The sequence below is a fragment of the Oncorhynchus mykiss genome, chromosome 2, assembly GCF_013265735.2.
Source record: "Oncorhynchus mykiss isolate Arlee chromosome 2, USDA_OmykA_1.1, whole genome shotgun sequence".
In the NCBI taxonomy this organism is placed as follows: domain Eukaryota; kingdom Metazoa; phylum Chordata; class Actinopteri; order Salmoniformes; family Salmonidae; genus Oncorhynchus; species Oncorhynchus mykiss.
Window position 1 is genome coordinate 75,032,462 of NC_048566.1, and position 21,973 is coordinate 75,054,434.

The 21,973-nt window shown below is 45.6% G+C and overlaps 1 protein-coding gene across 4 annotated transcripts in view; it reads left to right on the forward strand.

Annotated features, from left to right (window-relative positions):
- LOC110496136 overlaps positions 1–21,973 on the forward strand; it is a 153,947-nt gene that overhangs the window by 40,807 nt on the left and 91,167 nt on the right. For all 4 annotated transcript variants that reach the window (XM_036955517.1, XM_036955518.1, XM_036955519.1 and 1 more), the window contains exons 10-13: positions 1–26; positions 2,995–4,926; positions 8,308–10,239; positions 13,680–15,614. The exon at positions 1–26 is cut by the window's left edge and continues 1,894 nt beyond it. In XM_036955517.1, coding sequence (XP_036811412.1) covers positions 1–26; positions 2,995–4,926; positions 8,308–10,239; positions 13,680–15,614 — 5,825 coding nt within the window. The remainder of the gene's footprint in view (positions 27–2,994; positions 4,927–8,307; positions 10,240–13,679; positions 15,615–21,973) is intronic.

The window sequence follows — 21,973 nt, forward strand, 5'->3', positions numbered from 1 at the left end:
GATTTAACCCCATGCCACATGAAACAGTAAGTATATAGTATATGTTTCATCAAATTAGTTAGGCTTCTCTAAAATAACTGTTGTGCTTTTTTTTTAGAACAATTGGTTAATGATAGTAACTATACATATACAATGTTTATAGTCGCCAGCCAGTCTTGTCTTTCATGGGAGGTGTAAGAAAGGTTAACAAGATGCTTTGATGGAGTTCTTGTTATTAATATTGTCTTTCCTCAAAAAATATCTAATGTTGGTTTATGATCTTCCTGGAAACCAATTGTAATCTGACAGCATTGTCTTTGAGTATCTTGGCAAGTGTTTTGACATTCATGTTAATCTGCTACTGATCACATTTAACATATTGTTCGGTGCATGACTTTTGTCTGAAGGGGTTTGGAGTACATCGTGGCTCCCATATTCTACAGAATATGCTAGGGATGTAACATTCACCGAAACGCATCGGCCCCTGATTCCATGTTCAAGATGCAAGTGCATCAGTCCACGGATCCCAAACCAATCCAAATGTAGCATGCATCGTTCAAAAAATAGATTCTAAGGTTATGAATTCATGGTTCACAAGTATTTTTTGCTCATATTACATTCTTTCTACCGTCGGAAAATATCTCTTATCTTGTAACAACTGATGCGTCCTCTCTTGTTCAGTGTGGAACTGCATGTAAGTGTGTTGACAGTCATTGATCGACAAGTAATTTTGCATGCCAAACAACCCCAGGCAATGTTAGTAGCCTATTTAAACTGCACACTCTGCCCAGCTTTGTTTTGGTTGTTTTACTTTAAACAATCAGTATGGTCATTTTTAGATTTAAACTCAGCAAAAACAGAAACGTCCCTTTTTCAGGACCCTGTCTTTCAAAGATAATTTGTAAAAATCCAAATAACTTCACAGATCTTCATTGTAAAGGGTTTGAACACTGTTTCCCATGCTTGTTCAATGAACCATGAACAATTTATGAACATGCACCTGTGGAACGTTCATTAATACACTAACAGCTTACAGGCGGTAGGCAATCAAGGTCACCGTTATAAAAACTTAGGACACTAAGAGGCCTTTCTACTGACTCTGAAAAACACCACAAGAAAGATGCCCACGGTCCCTGCTCATCTGCGTGAATGTGCCTTAGGCATGCTGCAAGGAGGCATGAGGACTGCAGATGTGGCCAGGGCAATAAATTGCAATGTCCGTACTGTGAGACGCCTAAGACAATGCTACAGGGAGACAGGAAGGAGAGCTGATCATCCTCGCAGTGGCATACCACGTGTAACAACACCTGCGCAGGATCGTTATATCCGAATATCACGCCTGAGGGACAGGTACAGGATGGCAACAACAACTGCCCGGGTTACACCAGGAACGCACAATCCCTCCATCAGCGCTCTGACAGTCCTCAATATTCTGAGAGAGGCTGAACTGAGGGCTTGTAGGCCTGTTGTAAGGCAGTTCCTCACCAGACATCACCGTCATCATCCCATTGAGCACGTCTGAGACCTGTTGGATCGGAGGGTGAGGTCTAGGGCCATTCCCCCCAGAAATGTCCGGGAACTTGCAGGTGCCTTGGTGGAAGAGTGGGGTAACATCTCACAGCAGAACGGGCAAATCTGGTGCAGTCCATGAGGAGGAGATCCGCTGCCGTACTTAATGCAGCTGGTGGCCACACCAGACACTGACTATTACTTTTGATTTTGACCCCCCCCCCCCCTCCCTTTGTTCAGGGACACATTATTCCATTTCTGTTAGTTCCATTTCTGTAAACTTGTTCAGTTTATGTCTCAGTTGTTGATTGTTGTTATGTACATACAAATATTTACACATGTTAAGTTTGCTGAATATAAACACAGTTCATAGAGAGGACGTTTCTTTTTTTGCTGAGTTTACATGGTAAAGTTGATAATTTCATAACGAGGCCACCAATCCCTTTTGCGAGGCATGCCCTTAGCGTGAAGAGAAGCTCACTCAGTAAAAACTTCCAAACAGTCAAAACCATCTGGTTTTGAGATGGGGGTGAAATCCAAAGTTGTGCTACATATTCATTGGCTTTGCCACAGCAATTTTTTTTTACAGTCAATATTAATACATGACTAGCTCAAACACTTAATCTGCAATAATTCCAAGTTAATCAGTGGGTGACGTTGATTTCAGAACCAAAGTGGAGGGACAAAAAACATGCTTCATTGCCCCGCTGATAGTGGTAGTGGGGTGGTATATGCCTAGTCTCCCTTATGGCTCAGGTCAGATGCCTTCATAGTACATAGAACATAGGTATACAGAATTTAAAAACACTTGCACACACACACACACACACACACTCTCCCTCTCACACACACACACACACACACACACACACAAACACACACACAAACACGCACACACACACACACACACACACGCACGCACGCACGCACGCACACACACACACACACACACACACACACACACACACACACACACACACACACACACACACACACACACACACAGAGAGAGAGAGGAGTCTGCTTCGACAGAACCCAGCATTACATCAGCAGACAATTTGAATTTAGAATTTAAAATTAATGTGTGTATGCAACAATTGTTAACTCATTGAATCTTTTCCAGCGAACCCAATTGCATCAAATTGTTTCAAACTAAAATGTATCTCATCGGAGCCCATGTGTCTAGCTAGATACCTATCGAATATGCATCAGGCTTTAAAATTTAGGTTCACAAACAATGAGAGGAAAAACCATGAGGATTTTAGGTCTATGAAGACACTCTATATAGATGTTGTGATCTAATTTTAGATCTTAAGGAATTGTATTAATACGCTGTGATATAATTATGATAATTTTTTTAGCGTCTTTAGATTTAGAGCATAAGACAGTTGTTTTGTATGTTTGTCACAGGTAGTATGCAGTATTTAAATAGCAACTAAGATGATATATATTATTAATGTTATTATTATTTTTAGTTATTTTTTTAACACTGTTATTTTATTTCAGGTGAAGGAATGGCTCTGTCTGACCTGCCAGATGCAGAGAGCACTCGGAGCAGTGGAACCCCCAGGACCTCCCATGATGAAATCCCAACCGTTGCCCAGCATAGTCTCTACACCTGTTGCACTTCAAAAGGAGATTGTCACACCTGCTGCATCTCCAAAGCCGACTCCAGCTCCAGCTAAACCCCAGAAGGAAGAGATCCCAGTACCTGCGGCTGGCCGACAAGAGATCACTCCACCCACTGTACTTCAGAAGACACCAATTCCTGCTGGAACCCCAGCACCAAATGCAGACAAAAAGGAGGAGACCCCACCACTAGGATCCTCACAAAAGAAACAAGCTTCACCTGCTCTGGCTGAGAAGGAGAATCAAGAACCTATAATTGTACAGAAACCAGTGGACCAACCAATTCCAGCCACACCCAAAACCAGTGGAGCTGCTACACCTGTACAGCAGCCAGAAAAGCAAACTCCTCCACTGCAACAGCCTGCTTCAAAGGCATCCCAACAAGTACAGCCCCAGCAAGCTCCAAAGCCAGACCTCGAAACTGCTCCCCTAAATGAGCCAATGACTCCTGCTTCAGAGAAAGAGAAGAAGAACTCAGCACCAGGGTCACCACAGAAGGAATTATCTCCAGCAGTGGCTTCACAGCAGGACAAAACGCCAGTGGACAAATCAACTCCAACCCCTGTCCAACACCCTCCACACCAAGAGACTCCACAACAACACGAGCAACAACGTCAGCCTCTATCAGGGACACCGAAAGGAGAGCCTGGGAAGCCTCAACAACAGCTTCCAAAAGGTGGAGCCTCTTATGCTAAATCTGTACCACCACCACAGGCCCAGCCCCCCAAGCAGGAGTCAGGAGGCTTCTTTGGCTTTGGTGGGGCTAAATCTCAGCCTGCTCAGTCAAAGCCTGAAGACTCAGTGTCTGGGAAGATGCTTGGCTTTGGCTCCTCTATCTTCAGCTCTGCATCCACTTTGATCACCTCAGCTGTTCAGGATGAGCACCGCACCACACCTCCAGCTTCCCCCAAGGTGTCTATGACTCCTGCTTTAGTGAAAGAGACCCCAGCAGCAGGCTCGTCACAGAAGAAGGAGGTATCCCCGACAGTGGTTTGCCAGCAGGACCAGAAGCCAGTGGACAGACCGACTCCAACACTTGTCCAACAACCTCCACAACAGAAGACTCTACAACAACAAGGACAGCCCTCAGCAGAGGCACCAAAATCAGAGCCTGATATATCAATAGTTGAAGCTGCTACAGCAGCAGACACTCAAAATCCGGCAAGCCCAGTGCCTGCTCAGAAGGCTCCACTGGAGAATCGGAGAACATCAGAACCTCATAAACCCCCACAGCAGCCCAGCCCTGGGCGTAGGGAGAGTAGTGCCTTCCCAGCCACAAAGCAACCCCCCAAGCAGGAATCAGGAGGCTTATTTGGCTTTGGAGGTCCCAAATCTCAGTCTGCCTCCTCAAAGCCTGAAGAGTCAGTGTCTGGGAAGATGTTTGGCTTTGGCTCGTCCATCTTCAGCTCTGCCTCCACTTTGATAACATCAGTTGTTCAGGACGAGCCCCGCACCACACCGCCAGCTTCCCCCAAGATGTCTGCACTGGCCCAGACCTCCCCCAAGATGCCCCCTGCAAAGGAGACCAAACTACCTGCTGCTCAGAAAGCAGAGGAGAAGAAAGCAGCGCATCCCCAGAAGGCCAATGTCCCCCCATCAGTACATGCCAAAGTGGACAAATCCCCATCAGCTCCTCCAAAGGGTACAGCATCCTCCCAACCAGCACCCAAAGCAGGCCAATCTACCTGTCCACTCTGCAAGGTGGAACTCAACAAGGGCTCCAAGGACCCTCCCAACTACAACACCTGCACAGAATGCAAGAACACTGTCTGCAACCTCTGTGGATTTAACCCCATGCCACATGAAACAGTAAGTATATAGTATATGTTTCATCAAATTAGTTAGGCTTCTCTAAAATAACTGTTGTGCTTTTTTTTTAGAACAATTGGTTAATGATAGTAACTATACATATACAATGTTTATAGTCGCCAGTCTTGTCTTTCATGGGAGGTGTAAGAAAGGTTAACAAGATGCTTTGATGGAGTTCTTGTTATTAATATTGTCTTTCCTCAAAAAATATCTAATGTTGGTTGATGATCTTCCTGGAAACCAATTGTAATCTGACAGCATTGTCTTTGAGTATCTTGGCAAGGTTTTGACATTCATGTTAATCTGCTACTGATCACATTTAACATATTGTTCGGTGCATGACTTTTGTCTGAAGGGGTTTGGAGTACATCGTGGCTCCCATATTCTACAGAATATGCTAGGGATGTAACATTCACCGAAACGCATCGGCCCCTGATTCCATGTTCAAGATGCAAGTGCATCAGTCCACGGATCCCAAACCAATCCAAATGTAGCATGCATCGTTCAAAAAATAGATTCTAAAGTTATGAATTCATGGTTCACGAGTATTTTTTGCTCATATTACATTCTTTCTACCGTCGGAAAATATCTCTTATCTTGTAACAACTGATGCGTCCTCTCTTGTTCAGTGTGGAACTGCATGTAAGTGTGTTGACAGTCATTGATCGACAAGTAATTTTGCATGCCAAACAACCCCAGGCAATGTTAGTAGCCTATTTAAACTGCACACTCTGCCCAGCTTTGTTTTGGTTGTTTTACTTTAAACAATCAGTATGGTCATTTTTAGATTTAAACTCAGCAAAAACAGAAACGTCCCTTTTTCAGGACCCTGTCTTTCAAAGATAATTTGTAAAAATCCAAATAACTTCACAGATCTTCATTGTAAAGGGTTTGAACACTGTTTCCCATGCTTGTTCAATGAACCATGAACAATTTATGAACATGCACCTGTGGAACGTTCATTAATACACTAACAGCTTACAGGCGGTAGGCAATCAAGGTCACCGTTATAAAAACTTAGGACACTAAGAGGCCTTTCTACTGACTCTGAAAAACACCACAAGAAAGATGCCCAGGGTCCCTGCTCATCTGCGTGAACGTGCCTTAGGCATGCTGCAAGGAGGCATGAGGACTGCAGATGTGGCCAGGGCAATAAATTGCAATGTCCGTACTGTGAGACGCCTAAGACAGTGCTACAGGGAGACAGGACGGAGAGCTGATCATCCTCGCAGTGGCATACCACGTGTAACAACACCTGCGCAGGATCGGTATATCCGAACATCACGCCTGAGGGACAGGTACAGGATGGCAACAACAACTGCCCGGGTTACACCAGGAACGCACAATCCCTCCATCAGCGCTCTGACAGTCCTCAATATTCTGAGAGAGGCTGAACTGAGGGCTTGTAGGCCTGTTGTAAGGCAGTTCCTCACCAGACATCACCGTCAACAACGTTACCTATGGGCACAAACCCAGCGTCGCTGGACCAGACAGGACTGGCAAAAAGTGCTCTTCACTGACGAGTCACAGTTTTGTCTCATATAATAAAATTAATGTGGAATGACTCGAGCACTATGGTATTGATGATCTGCAGGGATTTATGGCAGAGATGGTCGGATTTGAGTTTATCGTCGAAGGAACGAGCGTTACACCAAGGCCCGTACTCTGGAGCGGGATCGATTTGGAGGTGGAGGGTCCGTCATGGTCTGGGGCGGTGTGTCACAGCATGATCGGACTGAGCTTGTTGTCATTGCAGGCAATCTCAACACTGTGCGTTACAGGGAAGACATCCTCCTCCCTCATGTGGTACCCTTCCTGCAGGCTCATCCTGACATTACCCTCCAGCATGACAATGGCTCCAGCCATACTGCTTGTTCTATGCGTGATTTCCTGCAAGACATGAACATCAGTGTTCTGCCATGGCCAGCGAAGATCCCGGATCTCAATCCCATTGAGCACGTCTGGGACCTGTTGGATCGGAGGGTGAGGTCTAGGGCCATTCCCCCCAGAAATGTCCGGGAACTTGCAGGTGCCTTGGTGGAAGAGTGGGGTAACATCTCACAGCAGAACGTGCAAATCTGGTGCAGTCCATGAGGAGGAGATCCACTGCCGTACTTAATGCAGCTGGTGGCCACACCAGACACTGACTATTACTTTTGATTTTGACCCCCCCCCCCCCCCCCTCCCTTTGTTCAGGGACACATTATTCCATTTCTGTTAGTTCCATTTCTGTAAACTTGTTCAGTTTATGTCTCAGTTGTTGATTCTTGTTATGTAGATACAAATATTTACACATGTTAAGTTTGCTGAATATAAACACAGTTCATAGAGAGGACGTTTCTTTTTTTGCTGAGTTTACATGGTAAAGTTGATAATTTCATAACGAGGCCACCAATCCCTTTTGCGAGGCATGCCCTTAGCGTGAAGAGAAGCTCACTCAGTAAAAACTTCCAAACAGTCAAAACCATCTGGTTTTGAGATGGGGGTGAAATCCAAAGTTGTGCTACATATTCATTGGCTTTGCCACAGCAATTCTTTTTTACAGTCAATATTAATACATGACTAGCTCAAACACTTAATCTGCAATAATTCCAAGTTAATCAGTGGGTGATGTTGATTTCAGAACCAAAGTGGAGGGACAAAAAACATGCTTCATTGCCCCGCTGATAGTGGTAGTGGGGTGGTATATGCCTAGTCTCCCTTATGGCTGAGGTCAGATGCCTTCATAGTACATAGAACATAGGTATACAGAATTTAAAAACACTTGCACGCACACACACACACACACTCTCCCTCTCACACACACACACACACAAACACGCACACACACACACACACACACACACGCACGCACGCACGCACACACACACACACAGAGAGAGAGAGAGGAGTCTGCTTCGACAGAGCCCAGCATTACATCAGCAGACAATTTGAATTTAGAATTTAAAATGAATGTGTGTATGCAACAATTGTTAACTCATTGAATCTTTTCCAGCGAACCCAATTGCATCAAATTGTTTCAAACTAAAATGTATCTCATCGGAGCCCATGTGTCTAGCTAGATACCTATCGAATATGCATCAGGCTTTAAAATTTAGGTTCACAAACAATGAGAGGAAAAACCATGAGGATTTTAGGTCTATGAAGACACTCTATATAGATGTTGTGATCTAATTTTAGATCTTAAGGAATTGTATTAATACGCTGTGATATAATTATGATAATTTTTTTAGCGTCTTTAGATTTAGAGCATAAGACAGTTGTTTTGTATGTTTGTCACAGGTAGTATGCAGTATTTAAATAGCAACTAAGATGAGATATATTATTAATGTTATTATTATTTTTAGTTATTTTTTTATCAACACTGTTATTTTATTTCAGGTGAAGGAATGGCTCTGTCTGACCTGCCAGATGCAGAGAGCACTTGGAGCAGTGGAACCCCCAGGACCTCCCATGATGAAATCCCAACCGTTGCCCAGCATAGTCTCTACACCTGTTGCACTTCAAAAGGAGATTGTCACACCTGCTGCATCTCCAAAGCCGACTCCAGCTCCAGCTAAACCCCAGAAGGAAGAGATCCCAGTACCTGCGGCTGGCCAACAAGAGATCACTCCACCCACTGTACTTCAGGAGACACCAATTCCCGCTGGAACCCCAGCACCAAATGCAGACAAAAAGGAGGAGACCCCACCACTAGGATCCTCACAAAAGAAACAAGCTTCACCTGCTCTGGCTGAGAAGGAGAATCAAGAACCTATAATTGTACAGAAACCAGTGGACCAACCAATTCCAGCCACACCCAAAACCAGTGGAGCTGCTACACCTGTACAGCAGCCAGAAAAGCAAACTCCTCCACTGCAACAGCCTGCTTCAAAGGCATCCCAACAAGTACAGCCCCAGCAAGCTCCAAAGCCAGACCTCGAAACTGCTCCCCTAAATGAGCCAATGACTCCTGCTTCAGAGAAAGAGATGAAGAACCCAGCACCAGGGTCACCACAGAAGGAATTATCTCCAGCAGTGGCTTCACAGCAGGACAAAATGCCAGTGGACAAATCAACTCCAACCCCTGTCCAACACCCTCCACACCAAGAGACTCCACAACAACAAGAGCAACAACGTCAGCCTCTATCAGGGACACCGAAAGGAGAGCCTGGGAAGCCTCAACAACAGCTTCCAAAAGGTGGAGCCTCTTATGCAAAATCTGTACCACCGCCACAGGCCCAGCCCCTCAAGCAGGAGTCAGGAGGCTTCTTTGGCTTTGGTGGGGCTAAATCTCAGCCTGCTCAGTCAAAGCCTGAAGACTCAGTGTCTGGTAAGATGCTTGGCTTTGGCTCCTCTATCTTCAGCTCTGCATCCACTTTGATCACCTCAGCTGTTCAGGATGAGCACCGCACCACACCTCCAGCTTCCCCCAAGGTGTCTATGACTCCTGCTTTAGTGAAAGAGACCCCAGCAGCAGGCTCGTCACAGAAGAAGGAGGTATCCCCGACAGTGGTTTGCCAGCAGGACCAGAAGCCAGTGGACAGACCGACTCCAACACTTGTCCAACAACCTCCACAACAGAAGACTCTACAACAACAAGGACAGCCCTCAGCAGAGGCACCAAAATCAGAGCCTGATATATCAATAGTTGAAGCTGCTACAGCAGCAGACACTCAAAATCCGGCAAGCCCAGTGCCTGCTCAGAAGGCGCCACTGGAGAATCGGAGAACATCAGAACCTCATAAACCCCCACAGCAGCCCAGCCCTGGGCGTAGGGAGAGTAGTGCCTTCCCAGCCACAAAGCAACCCCCCAAGCAGGAATCAGGAGGCTTACTTGGCTTTGGAGGTCCCAAATCTCAGTCTGCCTCCTCAAAGCCTGAAGAGTCAGTGTCTGGGAAGATGTTTGGCTTTGGCTCGTCCATCTTCAGCTCTGCCTCCACTTTGATAACATCAGTTGTTCAGGACGAGCCCCGCACCACACCGCCAGCTTCCCCCAAGATGTCTGCACTGGCCCAGACCTCCCCCAAGATGCCCCCTGCAAAGGAGACCAAACTACCTGCTGCTCAGAATGCAGAGGAGATGAAAGCAGCGCATCCCCAGAAGGCCAATGTCCCCCCATCAGTACATGCCAAAGTGGACAAACCCCCATCAGCTCCTCTTAAGGGTACAGCATCCTCCCAACCAGCACCCAAAGCAGGCCAATCTACCTGTCCACTCTGCAAGGTGGAACTCAACAAGGGCTCCAAGGACCCTCCCAACTACAACACCTGCACAGAATGCAAGAACACTGTCTGCAACCTCTGTGGATTTAACCCCATGCCACATGAAACAGTAAGTATATAGTATATGTTTCATCAAATTAGTTAGGCTTCTCTAAAATAACTGTTGTGCTTTTTTTTTTTGAACAATTGGTTAATGATAGTAACTATACATATACAATGTTTATAGTCGCCAGTCTTTCATGGGAGGTGTAAGAAAGGTTAACAAGATGCTTTGAAGGAGTTCTTGTTATTAATATTGTCTTTCCTCAAAAAATATCTAATGTTGGTTTATGATCTTCCTGGAAACCAATTGTAATCTGACAGCATTGTCTTTGAGTATCTTGGCAAGGTTTTGACATTCATGTTAATCTGCTACTGATCACATTTAACATATTGTTCGGTGCATGACTTTTGTCTGAAGGGGTTTGGAGTACATCTTGGCTCCCATATTCTACAGAATATGCTAGGGATGTAACATTCACCGAAACGCATCGGCCCCTGATTCCATGTTCAAGATGCAAGTGCATCAGTCCACGGATCCCAAACCAATCCAAATGTAGCATGCATCGTTCAAAAAATAGATTCTAAAGTTATGAATTCATGGTTCACGAGTATTTTTTGCTCATATTACATTCTTTCTACCGTCGGAAAATATCTCTTATCTTGTAACAACTGATGCGTCCTCTCTTGTTCAGTGTGGAACTGCATGTAAGTGTGTTGACAGTCATTGATCGACAAGTAATTTTGCATGCCAAACAACCCCAGGCAATGTTAGTAGCCTATTTAAACTGCACACTCTGCCCAGCTTTGTTTTGGTTGTTTTACTTTAAACAATCAGTATGGTCATTTTTAGATTTAAACTCAGCAAAAACAGAAACGTCCCTTTTTCAGGACCCTGTCTTTCAAAGATAATTTGTAAAAATCCAAATAACTTCACAGATCTTCATTGTAAAGGGTTTGAACACTGTTTCCCATGCTTGTTCAATTAACCATGAACAATTTAAGAACATGCACCTGTGGAACGTTCATTAATACACTAACAGCTTACAGGCGGTAGGCAATCAAGGTCACCGTTATAAAAACTTAGGACACTAAGAGGCCTTTCTACTGACTCTGAAAAACACCAAAAGAAAGATGCCCAGGGTCCCTGCTCATCTGCGTGAACGTGCCTTAGGCATGCTGCAAGGAGGCATGAGGACTGCAGATGTGGCCAGGGCAGTAAATTGCAATGTCCGTACTGTGAGACGCCTAAGACAGTGCTACAGGGAGACAGGACGGAGAGCTGATCATCCTCGCAGTGGCATACCACGTGTAACAACACCTGCGCAGGATCGGTATATCCGAACATCACGCCTGAGGGACAGGTACAGGATGGCAACAACAACTGCCCGGGTTACACCAGGAACACACAATCCCTCCATCAGCGCTCTGACAGTCCTCAATATTCTGAGAGAGGCTGGACTGAGGGCTTGTAGGCCTGTTGTAAGGCAGTTCCTCACCAGACATCACCGGCAACGTTACCTATGGGCACAAACCCAACGTCGCTGGACCAGACAGGACTGGCAAAAAGTGCTCTTCACTGACGAGTCGCAGTTTTGTCTCATATAATAAAATGAATGTGGAATGACTCGAGCACTATGGTATTGATAATCTGCAGGGATTTATGGCAGAGATGGTCGGATTTGAGTTTATCGTCGAAGGAACGAGCGTTACACCAAGGCCCGTACTCTGGAGCGGGATCGATTTGGAGGTGGAGGGTCCGTCATGGTCTGGGGCGGTGTGTCACAGCATGATCGGACTGAGCTTGTTGTCATTGCAGGCAATCTCAACACTGTGTGTTACAGGGAAGACATCCTCCTCCCTCATGTGGTACCCTTCCTGCAGGCTCATCCTGACATTACCCTCCAGCATGACAATGGCTCCAGCCATACTGCTTGTTCTATGCGTGATTTCCTGCAAGACATGAACATCAGTGTTCTGCCATGGCCAGCGAAGATCCCGGATCTCAATCCCATTGAGCACGTCTGGGACCTGTTGGATCGGAGGTTGAGGGCTAGGGCCATTCCCCCCAGAAATGTCCGGGAACTTGCAGGTGCCTTGGTGGAAGAGTGGGGTAACATCTCACAGCAGAACGGGCAAATCTGGTGCAGTCCATGAGGAGGAGATCCACTGCCGTACTTAATGCAGCTGGTGGCCACACCAGACACTGACTATTACTTTTGATTTTGACCCCCCCCCGCTTTGTTCAGGGACACATTATTCCATTTCTGTTAGTTCCATTTCTGTAAACTTGTTCAGTTTATGTCTCAGTTGTTGATTCTTGTTATGTACATACAAATATTTACACATGTTAAGTTTGCTGAATATAAACACAGTTCATAGAGAGGACGTTTCTTTTTTTGCTGAGTTTACATGGTAAAGTTGATAATTTCATAACGAGGCCACCAATCCCTTTTGTGAGGCATGCCCTTAGCGTGCAGAGAAGCTCACTCAGTAAAAACTTCCAAACAGTCAAAACCATCTGGTTTTGAGATGGGGGTGAAATCCAAAGTTGTGCTACATATTCATTGGCTTTGCCACAGCAATTCTTTTTTACAGTCAATATTAATACATGACTAGCTCAAACACTTAATCTGCAATAATTCCAAGTTAATCAGTGGGTGATGTTGACTTCAGAACCAAAGTGGAGGGACAAAAAACATGCTTCATTGCCCCGCTGATAGTGGTAGTGGGGTGGTATATGCCTAGTCTCCCTTATGGCTCAGGTCAAATGCTTTCATAGTACATAGAACATAGGTATACAGAATTTTAAAACACTTGCACGCACACACACACACACACACTCTCCCTCTCACACACGCACACGCACACACACGCACACACGCACACACACACGCGCACACACGCACGCACACACACACACACAGACACACACACACACACACACACACACACACACACACACACACAGAGAGAGAGAGAGGAGTCTGCTTCGACAGAGCCCAGCATTACATCAGCAGACAATTTGAATTTAGAATTTAAAATGAATGTGTGTATGCAACAATTGTTAACTCATTGAATCTTTTCCAGCGAACCCAATTGCATCAAATTGTTTCAAACTAAAATGTATCTCATCGGAGCCCATGTGTCTAGCTAGATACCTATCGAATCGTCTTGAAAAGGAAATATTCACATCCTTAGAATATACATCAGGCTTTAAAATTTAGGTTCACAAACAATGAGAGGAAAAACCATGAGGATTTTAGGTCTATGAAGACACTCTATATAGATGTTGTGATCTAATTTTAGATCTTAAGGAATTTTATTAATACGCTGTGATATAATTAAGATAATTTTTTTAGCATCTTTAGATTTAGAGCATAAGACAGTTGTTTTTTATGTTTGTCACAGGTAGTTTGCAGTATTTAAATAGCAACTAAGATGAGATATATTATTAATGTTATTATTATTTTTAGTAATTTTTTTTTCAACACTGTTATTTTATTTCAGGTGAAGGAATGGCTCTGCCTGACCTGCCAGATGCAGAGAGCACTTGGAGCAGTGGAACCCCCAGGACCTCCCATGATGAAATCCCAACCGTTGCCCAGCATAGTCTCTACACCTGTTGCACTTCAAAAGGAGATTGTCACACCTGCTGCATCTCCAAAGCCGACTCCAGCTCCAGCTAAACCCCAGAAGGAGGAGATCCCAGTACCTGCGGCTGGCCAACAAGAGATCACTCCACCCACTGTACCTCAGGAGACACCAATTCCCGCTGGAACCCCAGCACCAAATGCAGACAAAAAGGAGGAGACCCCACCACTAGGATCCTCACAAAATAAACAAGCTTCACCTGCTCTGGCTGAGAAGGAGAATCAAGAACCTATAATTGTACAGAAACCAGTGGACCAACCAATTCCAGCCACACCCAAAACCAGTGGAGCTGCTACACCTGTACAGCAGCCAGAAAAGCAAACTCCTCCACTGCAACAGCCTGCTTCAAAGGCATCCCATCAAGTACAGCCCCAGCAAGCTCCAAAGCCAGACCTCGAAACTGCTCCCCTAAATGAGCCAATGACTCCTGCTTCAGAGAAAGAGAAGAAGAACCCAGCACCAGGGTCACCAAAGAAGGAATTATCTCCAGCAGTGGCTTCACAGCAGGACAAAACGCCAGTGGACAAATCAACTCCAACCCCTGTCCAACACCCTCCACACCAAGAGACTCCACAACAACAAGAGCAACAACGTCAGCCTCTATCAGGGACACCGAAAGGAGAGCCTGGGAAGCCTCAACAACAGCTTCCAAAAGGTGGAGCCTCTTATGCAAAATCTGTACCACCGCCACAGGCCCAGCCCCCCAAGCAGGAGTCAGGAGGCTTCTTTGGCTTTGGTGGTGCTAAATCTCAGCCTGCTCAGTCAAAGCCTGAAGACTCAGTGTCTGGTAAGATGCTTGGCTTTGGCTCCTCTATCTTCAGCTCTGCATCCACTTTGATCACCTCAGCTGTTCAGGATGAGCACCGCACCACACCTCCAGCTTCCCCCAAGGTGTCTATGACTCCTGCTTTAGTGAAAGAGACCCCAGCAGCAGGCTCGTCACAGAAGAAGGAGGTATCCCCGACAGTGGTTTGCCAGCAGGACCAGAAGCCAGTGGACAGACCGACTCCAACACTTGTCCAACAACCTCCACAACAGAAGACTCTACAACAACAAGGACAGCCCTCAGCAGAGGCACCAAAATCAGAGCCTGATATATCAATAGTTGAAGCTGCTACAGCAGCAGACACTCAAAATCCGGCAAGCCCAGTGCCTGCTCAGAAGGCTCCACTGGAGAATCGGAGAACATCAGAACCTCATAAACCCCCACAGCAGCCCAGCCCTGGGCGTAGGGAGAGTAGTGCCTTCCCAGCCACAAAGCAACCCCCCAAGCAGGAATCAGGAGGCTTATTTGGCTTTGGAGGTCCCAAATCTCAGTCTGCCTCCTCAAAGCCTGAAGAGTCAGTGTCTGGGAAGATGTTTGGCTTTGGCTCGTCCATCTTCAGCTCTGCCTCCACTTTGATAACATCAGTTGTTCAGGACGAGCCCCGCACCACACCGCCAGCTTCCCCCAAGATGTCTGCACTGGCCCAGACCTCCTCCAAGATGCCCCCTGCAAAGGAGACCAAACTACCTGCTGCTCAGAAAGCAGAGGAGAAGAAAGCAGCGCATCCCCAGAAGGCCAATGTCCCCCCATCAGTACATGCCAACATGGACAAACCCCAATCAGCACCTCCAATGGGAGCAGCATCCTCCCAACCAGCTCCCAAAGCAGGCCAATCTACCTGTCCACTCTGCAAGGTGGAACTCAACAAGGGCTCCAAAGACCTTCCCAACTACAACACCTGCACAGAATGCAAGAACATTGTCTGCAACCTGTGTGGATTTAACCCCATGACACATGAAACAGAGGTAAGACTGCAAAATATGTTAATTACATTTGATTATATGTGTATTTAGCAGACTCTCATATTTGCTATGCATGTTTAAAAGGACTCTGTCATAGAATATGCCATATTCTCTGTAATCCCCAATACCATGTTGAGCAGGTGTAATTTCTCTAGGATTATTCAGAATAGGTTAACCCCATAGGCACGTAGCAGAGGCAATGACTGATGAAGGTTGATCGCAATTTGTTCACTAAACTGTTGTATTATCCATCCTCAGACTAGTTGTGTTGCTTGTCTAGAGAAAACAGGTCTTATTGTTTTGAATGGGTTTTAGCTCAAATAAGATACAGACTATTCAGATTCAGATTTCCAACATAGGTTTTTTATTGTCCTACATTGAATGAAAATGAGTCAGAGGTTGTAGCACATCATTGTTTGATAGTGTACCCTTTTCTTGTGCTGTGATAACACACTGGTCATAGACTTCAATTCAACATCTATCACACGTTGGTTCAATGTCATTTCATTGAAATGATGTGGAAACAGCATTGATTCAACGACTGCGTGCCCAGTCTGAAGTCAGAGAGGCTGTAGTCTACTCAATCTCTTGTTTCCTGATATTGTGACTCAGTAACAGTGTAGGTCACTACAAGGTATTTGTGGTGATTTCATATGCAAATGTCTAATAATAACAGGCCTGCTCAGACCGCTCACAGCAATTCACCCAGCTGCTGGGTACTGATGGAGGGATGGAGGCCTTCAGGGCTAGGGCTGGAAGCATGAATGCTATCTGCTCTGTAAAGTCAACCTACATAATAACAGCCCATAATCCACCCTGTGTTCTCAGTGCTGCTGTGTTTCACTCAATACTTACTTTAGTAATGGGAGTCTGAAAGGATCAAGCTACAGGTAACTGCCAAAATAAAGGAAACACTTGAGTAAAGGAAGGATACAAAGTAAACAACAAGAAGTATATGGACATCCCTTAAAGTTAGTGGATTCTATTTCAGCCACACATGTTGTTGACAAGTTTATAAATTCAAGCACACCGCCATGCAATCTCTATAGACAAACATTGGCAGTAGAATGGCCTTACTGAAGAGCTCAGTGACTTTCCACATGGCACCCTCATAGGATGCCACCTTTCCAACAAGTCAGCTCATAAAAGTTCTGCCCTGCTAGAGCTTTTTCGATCGACTGTAAGTGCTATTACTGTGAAGTGCCACCGTCTAGGAGCAACAACGGCTCAGCCGCAAAGTGGTATGCCACACATGCTCACAGAATGGGACCGCCGGGTACTGTAGTGCGTAAAAATCGTCTGTCCTCGGTAGCAACACTCACTATTGAGCTGCAAATTTCCTCTAGAAGCAACGTCAGCCCAAGGACTGTTCGTCTGGAGTTTCATGAAATGGGTTTCCATGGCCGAGCAGCCGCACACAAGCCTAAGATCACCATGTGTGATGCCATGTGTCAGCTGGAGTGGTATAAAGCTCGCCGCCATTGGATTCTGGAGCAGTGGAAATTCGTTCTCTGGAGTGATGAATCACGCTTCACCATCTGGCAGTCCGATGGACGAATCTGGGGTTGGCGGATGCCAGGATAAAGCTACCTGCCACAATGCATAGTGTCAGCTGGAAAGTTTGGTGGAGGAGGAATAATGGTCTGGGGCTGTTTTTCATGGTTCTGGCTAGGCCCTTAGTTTCAGTGAAGGGAAATGTTTATGTTACAGCATACAATGACATTCTAGACGATTCTGTGCTTCCAACTTTGTGGCAACAGTTTGGTGAAGGCCCTTTCCTGTTTCAGCATGACAATGCCCCCATGCACAAAGCAAGGTCCATACAGAAATGGTTTGTTGAGATTGGTGTGGAAGAACTTGACTGGCCTGCACAGAGACCTGACCTCAACCCCATTGAACACATTTGAAATGAATTGGAACGCAGACTGCGAGCCAGGCCTAATTGCCCAACATCAGTGCCGACCTCACTAATGCTCTTGTGGCTGAATAGAACCAAGTCCCTGCAGCAATGTTCCAACATCTAGTGGAAGCCTTCCCAGAAGAGTGGAGGATGTTATAGCAGCAAAGGGGGGACCAACTCCATATTACTGCCCATGATTTTGGAATGAGATGTTTGACGAGCAGGTGTCCACATACTTTTGGTCATGTATATTGTATATTGTGTATATTGAAAGTGGGATGCTCATTATTCTGGCTACCATATCTAAAAGAAAGAGATCTCAGTGACTTTGAAAGAGTGGTCTCAAATGAGCATAGTATTTCCAGATTTCTATAAAATATTACCTATACATATTTACAATATGAGCAAAATAGTTTTCCTTCCAAATTTGTTTTATTAAGTATGTTAAAATGCAGCTCTTCTGTGTTGGAATGGTGTGGACGTTCCCCAACAACAGAGTGGTGTGGGCATTTCCCATTCAAAAAAAAGATTCATGTGAGTAGGCTGCTGATTGGCCAGCTCATCCTCCTCTAGACTGCTGATTGGTCAGCTCATTCTCGACTAGACTGCTGATTGGCCAGCTCATCCTCCTCTAGACTGCTGATTGGCCAGCTCATTCTCCTCAGGAGAATGACATCATATTCAATGAGGAAATAGCAAGCATTTTTTAAACTGTCTTTACTGTTTTTAAGGTGTTTTTTTTTTAAGTGTTTTTTCCCCAATGAATGCTTTGGCCACAAATACGAGTATAGGATGAGTCAACAACATTATTTGGGTATTTATTTAACATAATATTAACTTTTAAAAGGGAGATTTTTACTGGACAGTGATTGGCACCCGTTCCAGCCAATAACAGAATTGTGTATAAAAAAACTACTGACAACCAGAACAGTTTAGGGCCAGAACAGTTTAGAGGTGACAAAATATAGCATTTTTACCTCCTGCCCTTTGACATGATTTGAGAGACTGAGATAGATTGCAAAGCATGAGACCTCTATAGATGAGAGACTGAACCCTGCATTGGAAATGTGTGGCGAGATTGCCTGGATTGCCTGGAGAGCTACCCAGATTATGCATTAGCACTGAGGTCTAAGTGCAATGGCTCTATGTAACCTTTATGAATATAATTTATTGTTTGAGGGTCCTCAGACAGTATTTAAACGATTCTCTAATGTCGGACAGCTGCCTGCCGCTTCCTGGGACATCCCTCTTATGGTAAGGTCTCAGTGGATGTGACATAATGTCTCATGCGCAGAGTGCCTCAGCCTTGGCGTTCCGGCAGCAATAAAACTTTATTAAAGTGATTGAGAGTTGTGCAACAGCATTAGTGAGATGGGATCTGCTGCTGTGGCTGGCTGGGGACTTTCCAGCCTCCATGAGAGATGGCAGGGCCATGTAATATGCCAATAAACAGAGGTGAGCTGGAATAATTCCAACACAACACAGCAGCCTGCAGCAGCACGTTTCCCATGCAGTCATCACTGGCTCTCTGCACTTCAACAGTTCTCTTTAAATGATTTGGCTTAGAGCCCCACACGTGTGTTGCCTGCTAATAGTGGTGCATGTGTGTATTGGCTTTCTGTCACCAACACACTGACACGGGCTAGCTAAGGGCTAGAACGTTGGGTGCTGCCCTCACTTCGGTCACCTCTGGGTTAACTAAAGTAGGCTAGTGTTAATTAGGGAACTCCCTATTTCCATGCAGGTAATGAAGAGTAGTTACATTACAGCTTCCATTACAGTGTTTCTCATAGGTTGTTTATTCTCAGGTGTGTGAGCATGCGTGATTGAAAGACTGGGTCAAACCCCAACACTTAACATGAGTAAATATGAATAAAGTATCTCGGTCTATTAAAAAGTGGTCAGATGAAGCAGATGCTAAACTACAGGACTGTTTTGCTATCAGACTGGGACATGTTCCGTGATTCTTCAGATGGCATGGAGGAGTACACCACATCAGTCACTGGATTTATCAATAAGTGCATCGAGGACGTCGTCCCCACAGTGACTGTACGTACTGTACATACCCCAACCAGAAGCCATGGATTACAGGCAATATTCGCACTGAGCTAAAGGGTAGAACTGCCGCTTTCAAGGTGCGGGACTCTAACCCGGAAGCTTACAAGAAATCCTGCTGTGCCCTGCGACGAACCATCAAACAGGCAAAGTGTCAATACAGGGCTAAGATTGAATCATACTACACCGGCTCCGATGCTCGTCTTATGTGGCAGGGCTTGCAAACTATCACAGACTACAAAGGGATGCACAGCCGCGAGCTGCCCAGTGACACGAGCCTACCAGACAAGCTAAATCACTTCTATGCTCGCTTCGAGGCAAGCAACACCAAAGCATGCATGAGAGCATCAGCTGTTCCGGATGACTGTGTGATCACGCTCTCTGTAGCTGACGTGATTAAGATCTTTAAACAGGTCAACATACACAAATCTGCGTGACCAGATGGATTACCAGGACGTGTGTTCCTGGCATGTGCTGACCAACTGGTAGGTGTCATCACTGGCATTTTCAACATTTCCCTGATTGAGTCTGTAATACAAACATGCTTCAAGCATACCACCATAGTCCCTGTGCCCAAGAACACAAAGGCAACCTGCCTAAATGACTACAGACCCAAAGCACTCACGTCCATAGCCATGAAGTGCTTTGAAAGGTTGGTAATGGCTCACATCAACACCATTATTCCAGAAACCCTAGACCCACTCCAATTTGCATACTGCCCAAACAGATCCACAGATGATGCAATCCCTATTGCACTCCACACTTCCCACCTGGACAAAAGGAACACTTATATGAGAATGCTATTCATTGACTACAGCTCAGCGTTCAACACCATAGTACCCTCAAAGTTCATCACTAAGCTAAGGATCCTGGGACTAAACACCTCCCTCTGCAACTGGATCCTCCACTTCCTGACGGGCCGCCCCCAGGTGGTGAGTGTAGGTAGCAACACATCTGCCATGCTGATCCTCAATACTGGAGCTCCCCATGGGTGTGTGCTCAGTCCCCTCCTGTACTCCCTGTTCACCCACGACTGCATGGCCAGGCATGACTCCAACACCATCATTACGTTTGCAGACGACACAACAGTGGTAGGCCTCATCACCGACAACGACGAGACAGCCTATAGGGAGGAAGTCAGAGACCTGGCCGGGTGGTGCTAGAATAACAACATATCCCTGAACGTAACCAAGACTAAGGAGATTATTGTGGACTATCGGAAAAGGAGGACCGAGCACGCCCCCATTCTCATCGACGGGGCTGTAGTGGAGCAGGTTGAGAGCTTCAAGTTCCTTGGTGTCCACATCAACAACAAACTAGAATGGTCCAAACACACCACGACAGTCGTGAAGAGGGCACGACAAAGCCTATTCCCCATCAGGAAACTAAAAATGATTTGGCATGGGTCCTCAGATCTTCAAAAGGTTCTACAGCTGCAACATCGAGAGCATCACTACCTGGTACTGGTTGCATCACTACCTGGTACGGCAATTGCTCGGCCTCTGACCGCAAGGCACTACAGAGGGTAGTGGCCCAGTACATCACTGGGGCTAAGCTGCCTGCCATCCAGGACCTCTACACCAGGTGGTGTCAGAGGAAGGCCCTCAAAATTGTCAAAGACCCCAGCCACCCAAGTCATACTGTCCTCTCTACTACCGCTTGGCAAGCGGTACCGGAGTGCCAAGTCTAGGACAAAAAGGCTTCTCAACAGTTTTTACCCCCTAGCCATAAGACTCCTAATCAAATGGCTACCCGGACTATTTGCATTGTGTGCCCCCCCAACCCCTCTTTTTACGCTGCTGCTACTCTCTGGTCATCATATATGCATAGTCACTATAACCATAACTACATGTTATGCCTCAATCAGCCTGACTAACCGGTGTCTGTATGTAGCCTCGCTACTTTTATAGCCTCGCTACTGTATATCACCTGTCTTTTTACTATTGTTTTATTTCTTTACCTACCTATTGTTGACCTTTTTTCCACTATTGGTTAGAGCCTGTAAGTAAGCATTTCACTGTAAGATCTACACCTGTTGTATTCAGCGCATGTGGCAAACACTGATTTAAAGGATAATGAGGTGTTATTTTTTGGGATTCCTCATATTATAGCCATATAATTTCAAAAATGATAAAAAGTCTCCACATGGGAGTATGGCACTACGCTGATGTCAGTGTTCGTACAGTGGGCTAGCTAGCCGATTCACAAGCGTTCCAATGTAATAACATGTCATTTCTCAGACCTCTCTTAGTCACACAACTGGAGGCCTTTTCTAAAGGTCATCTTTTGATGCTAATGCTGTTTTAATGAGATGGCGGGTTATTTCGCACTAACCTCCACAGGCTGGACCAAAATACCACCAGATTAAACCTGAAAGCAGTTTGCATTTAATGGAAACTCAAAGTTA